Here is a 7626-nt window from a genome sequence, read left to right as displayed (position 1 = left end):
CCACCATCGCCCGGCTTGAGTGTGTTTTTGTATCTATTATACATATGCCATTTCTTGATTTGGAGGAAATTCTTCTATCATCTTGTTGACGACCCAGTTTATGCCATTGATCTTCATCTAGGTCTATAAATCAAAGATTTGTTTTTCTTAAAATGGCTTCCCATAATTCTTGCATGTTTCTCTCATGTATTTTAAACATTTCTTCCCATATTCTTTGCTTTTGTGTTGCAATTCCTCCAATTTATTTTCACCTCTCGATATCTTCTACTTGATCCATTGTGTGTAAAGCTTTCCTTAAGTTTTGTAGTTTGTTTCCTGAGTTTTTCAGTTCTATCTTCATTCCAGCTTGATTTTTCAACAATTGTCTTTACTTTTTCAAATCTTGAATTATAATTTTCTTTTCATTTTGTCATGTATTTTTCTTGAGCATTACTCAGACATTTATTGCTGAGTTTATTGATTCTTTAAATTCGCTGTTACTGGTTCTTCTTTAAACTATTCAAGTTTTTGAAGTTGACAATTGTTCTTTTAAATTTTGGCATCCTGGGGTTCATCTAGGTAATTCTCACTGGAGAGTTTGGATTTGGGGAATACTGTCTTGGCTATTCATATTGTTCGTGCTTTGGGGATGTGACTTGGGCATGTAGTCTTCCTCCCTTGGTTGTATATTTGATATGTGATTCTGGCCTGGCTCAGGCTGGGCTAATTCAGGACCTGTGTGACCAAAATTAGGCTTGGGAATGTGGGCAGGCTTGGTTCTGAGCAGACTCACTAGGGAAGTTGGTGTATAAGCTGTGTACTCTCAGGTAGGCCTGAGCATGTAGGGGATGGTAAGGGCTAGCTTGGAGGACTTACCTAGAGTTAGGCCTGGGTGTGTGTGGATGATACAGGAACGTGGTGGGGGGCACTCCAAGATTAGCTGGTGGGCAAGTTTGATTATGTGCGTGGGTATGTGCATGAGTGCAGTTGCCCATGGAGGTCAGAAGAGAGCATTGGATCCCTTGGAGTTGGAGTTACAGGTAGTTATAAGCCAATCGACATGGGTGCTGAGAACTGGACTATGGTATTCTTGAAAGAACAGCAAGCACACCAAATTCCTAAGTTACTGTTTCTTTACTCCCTCTACTAACATTTAATGGGTGCTTACAGAGAAAAGGTTTATTTAGTTCAGCTTTGGAAGCTGAAAGTTCAAGATCAGGAGTTTCCATTAGTTCAGTCTCCAGTGAAAGCTTCATGGTCAGATTGAGAGTGAGGAGCTTATATTACCCAATGGGAAGTGCAGGAAATCAGAGAAGCTGGGGTCCCACAGTCTCTTCTGAGGTCACATCTCCAACTGACCTCAGGACCTTCCACTAGAACCCACTGCCCAGCTTCACTTTCCTAAGGTCCAAGCTCCCACTGAATAAGCTCTTGGGAGAAAAAACGAAATGATGGCAGCCCGATTTCCATTTTGTTGTAGCAAATACACTGGGCAAGGAAGGTTCTAGTAGTGTGTTAAAGTCAACTTGTTACATTTTGGGGAAATTCTACAGCTATTTAATACATTGTCATTCAAAGTTAGCCATGGGTAGTATTTATACCACCAGTGATTTGGGTTTCATGAGAAACTGCTGTTAAATATTTGGCAGTACACCACTCTAAGGTTCTTACTTCAGGAAATTTACATTGAAATTGGGTAATTTATAAATATGCAAGTAATGAAGATAATTTCAAACTGTGATGAGTGCTTTGGAAACAATGAGCAAAGGGATGGCAAGTGACATTGAAATTGAGATCTAAAGTATAAGTTGGCATCTGTGAAGAATAGGACATTGTGTGTCCATTGTTCATTCCCACCTGTGCTTCTCTGCCGGGACTGCGTCTCCAATAGCTCCCGATAGACTCAGGCTTTGTTAAGTTCACACCTAGATATTTTATACTTTGAGATTTATTTAACTTCTATTTTAACTTGTTTGAACACATGTTCCTGTGTATGCACATGTGTAAGCAGATGCTCATGCATGTGGTGAATGTGTCAAGTGCCTTTATCACTCTCTATTCTCTTGTTGAATCCGCCAGTGGGCTGGCTTGCTGAGCATTAACACAGGTACTGGGGCTCTGAATTGCTTTAACCCAAGCCATTTCCCCAACCCCTGGCTATTGTTTTAAAGCCAGCTGACTGATCTTATTCTGAATGGTTGCTCATCAGGTCTCCTGAGTTTTCAGGTTTGTAATCACATCCCTTCTGTGACTGCTACATTCCATCCATGCAGAATGCTTTTGGTCAGACTGTAAACTAAGTCCTCTGGACTCTCCAGTAAACTAAGAGGAGTTTCTTCACTCCACTCTCCTTTCCTGACTCCTGCAGTAACCCCTACTGGGTCCCTGCTCAGAGATCTAAATTCAAGGTTACTTGAGCTCCCAGCCATATTAAGGAGTTTGCTCCCTTCTGGTAGCTTCTATTATCTTATTTTCTTGTTTCTCCTCCTAAGTTTCTGGTGGATTCATCTCAGTTGCTTTAAGGCTTTAAGGTTTATTTTTATTCTTCTTTTACTTGTTGGAAATTTCTTACTGCTTAGAAACAGTAAGATCTTTCCTCATCATACTGTGCTTACACATCATCATTTTAGGGTTTAAATTACTATATGCCCATCAGCTCCAGCTTTAAATTTGTGTGTGCACATGAGCATGGATATGCCATGATGTACAAGGATCCCAACATGTGGATCCATCATAGGGTTGGCGGTATCAGACTTTGCTACTTGTCCCACCCTCCCATCTCCAGCCCCTTTGAGACAGGCAGGATCCCACGTAGTCCAGATAGGCCTCAAATGTTCTTTTGTAGCAGAGGATGACCTTGAAATCCCGACCCTCCTGCTTCTAATCCCAAGTGCTGGGATCACAGCTGTGCTGCCATGCTCAAATTCATGACTCCTAATTTTGCATCTCTGCATCGGGCCTTGCTTCTAAGCTCCAGATTCTTCTAATTACGTCCTCAGCATATCCATTTGACTGTCTCAAAAGAATCCTAATTCCTGCATTTCTGATTAAACTCAGACATTTTTTCCCCCCACAAATTCCTTCCCTACAGTTTCTATCAGCTGCTTCACTATTCAACTGGTGTAAACAAGATAACTTGGGTTGAGTGGGAATAAACAGATATTATTTAGTTCTAGTCAAAGCCCTCCCTCTTCCTGGCTTGTAGGTGTCTCCCATCATGGAATGTTTGGCATCTCCTCTTTCTGGAAGGGTATTGATCTTGTCATAATAGAACTCCATTTTATCATTACAATAGAAACAAAAAGATTTAGTTTTTTTGTTATATTTTAAGTTATATGTGTGCACATATATCTGCATGGGGGTATATACACGTGGATGCATGATGTATCTCTCTGGATCTGGAGCCATGGGCAGCTCTGAACTGCCTGACATGGGTGCTATGCGCAACCCCCCCCCCCCCACCGGCACTCTGGCCCAGATAGGGTTTCTCTGTGTAAAGCTCTACTGGAACTTTGTAGACCAGCCTTGAACTCACGTTATTGCCTGGCTAGGTTCTCTGCAAGAGTGGTAATGCTATTAACCACTGAACATCTCTCCAGTCCCTACAATACAGGTAGTTTTATAGTTTGCCTTTTGATTTTACTATCAAAACATTTTGGCCTATAAGCGTAAATGTTTATATAGTTAATGAACCAATTATTTTAACCTATAGTTAAATGGTGTTTTTGTTGTGCTTGAGTATCATACACTCATCTGCCCCCCCCCCTTTTTTTTAAAGACATGGTCTCTCTTATGTAGTCCTGGCTATCCTGTAACTCTCTATGTAGACCAGACTAACCTCAAACATAGAGAGCCCCATATCTGCCTCCCAAGTGCTGGGCTTAAAGGCACGCACAATGCCTGGTCACACGCATCTACTTCTTAAGCTTTGATTTCTACTTTTTTCTTAAGACCTGAGGAAAGAATCTAGCTTTCAAAAGCCACAAAACGATCTGGGATGTAGCTCAACAGCAGAGAACCTCCCTAACATATATAAAATAGACTAATGGCCATTAACCATCATCCTCTTCTCAGCTGATTTACTAGGTCCCTACTATAGGGACTCACTATATTTGTGATTCTCCACTTTATTGCTCTACTCCGTAACCTAATGTTTCATACCTGAAGCTAATAACTTCCCTTGGGCTCACTGACAATCTTCAGGTTTCCTGATTTTTTTTCTACATATTAATTCTTTCAAGTTCATTTAAAAAAGCATTTTCTTTTCTAATCTGATTGAAGTTCCTACTGGGAATTTTTATTTCCATTAGAATTACAAATTATCTTGGTGAAAATTATGTAAGACTTTAAAGAACTCATTCATGTGCTGTTCATTTAACTAATGTCTGAGCACACATTTTTCTATTTTTTTTCATGCTTACTTGTTTAATTTTGAGCACAGGATTTATGTAGCTCATGCTCTCCTCAGAGTTGTAAGCCATCGCCCAAAAGATGGATGGCCCCAGTGCTAAGATTACAAGTGCATACTACCATGAACTGTTTAGCCAGTGCTTGGTGCATAGTGGGCTGCAGTCCACTGAGCTATACCCCCAGCCCCTTCATGTTCTGTTTATTTCAGAGCTCTTGTTGGTTTTCCAGAGCAGCAGAGTTTAGTGCCTACCAGTCACATCAGGTCTCTCAGGACTGCCTCTAACTCCACTCCCAAACCCTACAGTGCACCCCCAACCCAGGATCTTCCCAAACCAGAACATTATCATTTGCTAGGTCAACTCCAAGTAATTAGAGATGTTAATATGTTGGGTTCTGCTTACATATGTGAGTTATTTGCCAGTCTGGAAAGCAGTAGACTTTATATACTGGAGTTGGGTTTCTGAGTTTGGTATTTTAAAAGAACATACATGGTAGTATTATCACTAGGCTCTGATTCCCAGAGGCCTGAGACTTTGAGACAATAGTTATTCTGAGGAGTCAGGCAAAGCCTATCTGTAAAATTACGGGGTTGGACTAGGCTAGGTAATTTCCAGATCTTTCTAAATTGTATACAGTCTGGTTCTAACAGGCCTTCTTGTTCCTTTTTCACTGTATAGGCAACTATCCTATATAAACAGGTGCATGGAGTCATTAGTTAAACAGTAGCAAAGTGAAAAGATCCACCCAAAAGATGTATTTGGTATTTGGGAGGCAGAGGCAACAGATATGTTTGAGGCCAGCATGACCTACAGTGAGTTCCAAGAGTCAGAGCTACACAGAGAAATCCTGTCTTGAGCAACAAAAGAAAGTTCTGACCATCACACAAAACACTGTGAATAGAGACAAGATGAATTAGCAATCTTTTCAGACTCTGGAGCTTATCTCTCTTCTGAAAAAATGTTCTGCTGTTTTCTCCTGGCACAAGTGAAGGAGGGAGGGGACACTGGTGAAAGTGTATCACAAAGTGAGGAGGTTAGGAGTTAAGAGCAGCTGGAGAACAGGCAGGTGCAGAGATGGAAGCTATCATCCAGTGTGCATTGATGCCAGGCACTCAAGATACCAACTTGTTCTAATCAAACCAATGTTTCAAAAGCACAATGTACAAAACTGGCTACAGACCACTTATATATGTATTGGGCAAATCCTGTGCTATAACAGTGAAGTTGTTCTGTTTTACCTACAGGTCCTAATGAGTGCCTCATTCCTGGGAGCCCTATGTCTTTTCTCATCTGTCTGTGTTGTATGTGCCATTTCTGCATTTACTCTACCCATTGAGACCAAAGGACGTGCTTTGCAGGTAAGGGACTCAGGAAGCGCTTGGTTTTTAGGTGGTGATTGTAAGAAAACTCATTTTTAATGATGTGTATGCATATGTATCTGTGTGGGTATGTGAATGAGTACAGATCCCCTGGGAATTTGGGAGATGTCCGATGTGGGGTGCTGACTGAGAACTGAACTCAGAACAGTAACTTATCTGCTGAGAAACCTCTTAGCTCCTTGGCCACCACTTTTTGACCCAAGAGAAGTTTGGGATATGGGTAGCCTTTACTTAGGCAGGCAAAGAAACCTTATTAGAGCGTCCTGATTGAAATTCTGAGCAGCAATAAAGTTGAAGTTAACAAATAATTCACTTTATATATTTTCATGTAAAAGCTACTGTTGAAAAACCCTGGGGCCGAGTTGAAACAGTGCTACAGGGCCTTTAGGATCACATGGGTGGGATACAACAGGCTACCTTTCTTTCCCCAATACCCAGAGTGGTAAAAGCTTTAGTGTATCTTCCCTGGGACAGCTGTGTAGGTTGCAGCTTTGGGAAGCCTTACTTCAGGCATCATGAGCTAGTGTTTCCCCATCTAGAAACAGGCTGGAATATGAGCTTTGGACACCTACTGTCTGTGATTTCCATCTGCCCACAAGTAAACTGACCTCTAGTTCCACTGCATCTGGAATAGCTCGAGCTGCATTAAAGCCCATCTACCTAAAAAGGTGCCTGCCTGTGCAAACTCCTTACAGATGACCATGACACTAACTAGGGAAGGGACCCCTAATGGCTCCACCACCCCAAAGCAATGAGTTCCGCTGCAAGGACTGGCTTTTTTCTCTTTCTCATCTTTCATGATTAGTCTACTTAACTTTAGAGATTATGAAGGCAGGCAGTATTTTGGTCCCTTATTTCTCTGGAGGCTGTGGATGAAGGCAAGGCACAGGCTCCTTAACATACCTCTGTGCACAAGTCCCGGGGAAGCTGGACTTTCAGTATGGAGCACAGATGCCAGTCTAGATCTGACTATCTAGAGAAAGGAGTCGGGTACATGATAGAAGGGTTTGGGGAACTTTTCTACCTTACAGCAAAAGCTAAGAGAGATAATCTGTAGTTGCCCTATTACCGAATGCTTAGGACTCATGCTTCCTTTCAGCACTACAAAGGATAACCACACCCTTTATACAAAGACGAACTAAGGCACAAGTTGGGCAGATTTTTATACCAATGTAAAAAAAAAAAAACACCAAGTCTTAAGCTAATCTTCCATTCCCTTCCAAATTTTCCATTTCTTACATTTGTTGGGACCTTCCTGTCCCAGCCTTCCAAATGCTACGGTTATTAGGTATGAGCTCCACAATTTTAAAAGTATTTGTACAAATAAGAATGAAGAAACCTAACAGATCTTTTAATGTGCCCTATGGATTTCCAATTCATATCTACCTACAAAGCCTAATGTCCTTTTCCTGTTGCTGAGGCGTGACCAAAGAACTCAGCATTGGGCATTGTAGAATACTAATATGTCGCTGTGATACATGCATATGAACATGCCCTGGCCATCGAGTGGTGGCATACTTTCAAGATAATCAAATACACACACTTCACTGCTGTGGTCATGCACAATACATACATATGAACACATCCTGGCCACAGAGAGGTGGAACGCCTTCAGGATAATCAAACACATACACACACTGCTGTGATCATATGCGCATCTTTTCAAAAACAAGAAAACAGTGTAGCAGCCATATGATAAACCAACTTGCTTACTAGCTTAAAGGTAGTGTTGAGTCAATAAACTTAAAAAAAAAATCCAATCATTAAAGAATGTTTGTAGCATCAGACATGGTGGCTCATGCCTTTAATCCTAGCACTCAAGAAGCAGAGGCAGGTGACATGAGTTCAAGTACATAGAC

At 41.3% G+C, this 7626-nt stretch overlaps 1 protein-coding gene across 1 annotated transcript in view; it reads left to right on the top strand.

The window, feature by feature from the left end:
• Svopl (SVOP like) overlaps window positions 1-6881 on the top strand; it is a 56438-nt gene extending 49557 nt beyond the window's left edge. Inside the window, exons 14-15 of the mRNA XM_013353229.1 lie at window positions 5633-5746; window positions 6867-6881. Coding sequence (XP_013208683.1) covers window positions 5633-5746; window positions 6867-6881 — 129 coding nt within the window. The remainder of the gene's footprint in view (window positions 1-5632; window positions 5747-6866) is intronic.
• Window positions 6882-7626: the final 745 nt, after the last annotated feature.

Source organism: Microtus ochrogaster, unplaced genomic scaffold (assembly GCF_000317375.1).
Source record: "Microtus ochrogaster isolate Prairie Vole_2 unplaced genomic scaffold, MicOch1.0 UNK4, whole genome shotgun sequence".
Taxonomy (NCBI): domain Eukaryota; kingdom Metazoa; phylum Chordata; class Mammalia; order Rodentia; family Cricetidae; genus Microtus; species Microtus ochrogaster.
Note: the sequence above shows the minus strand (reverse complement) of the source record. Positions and strands in the feature narration are given on the sequence as shown.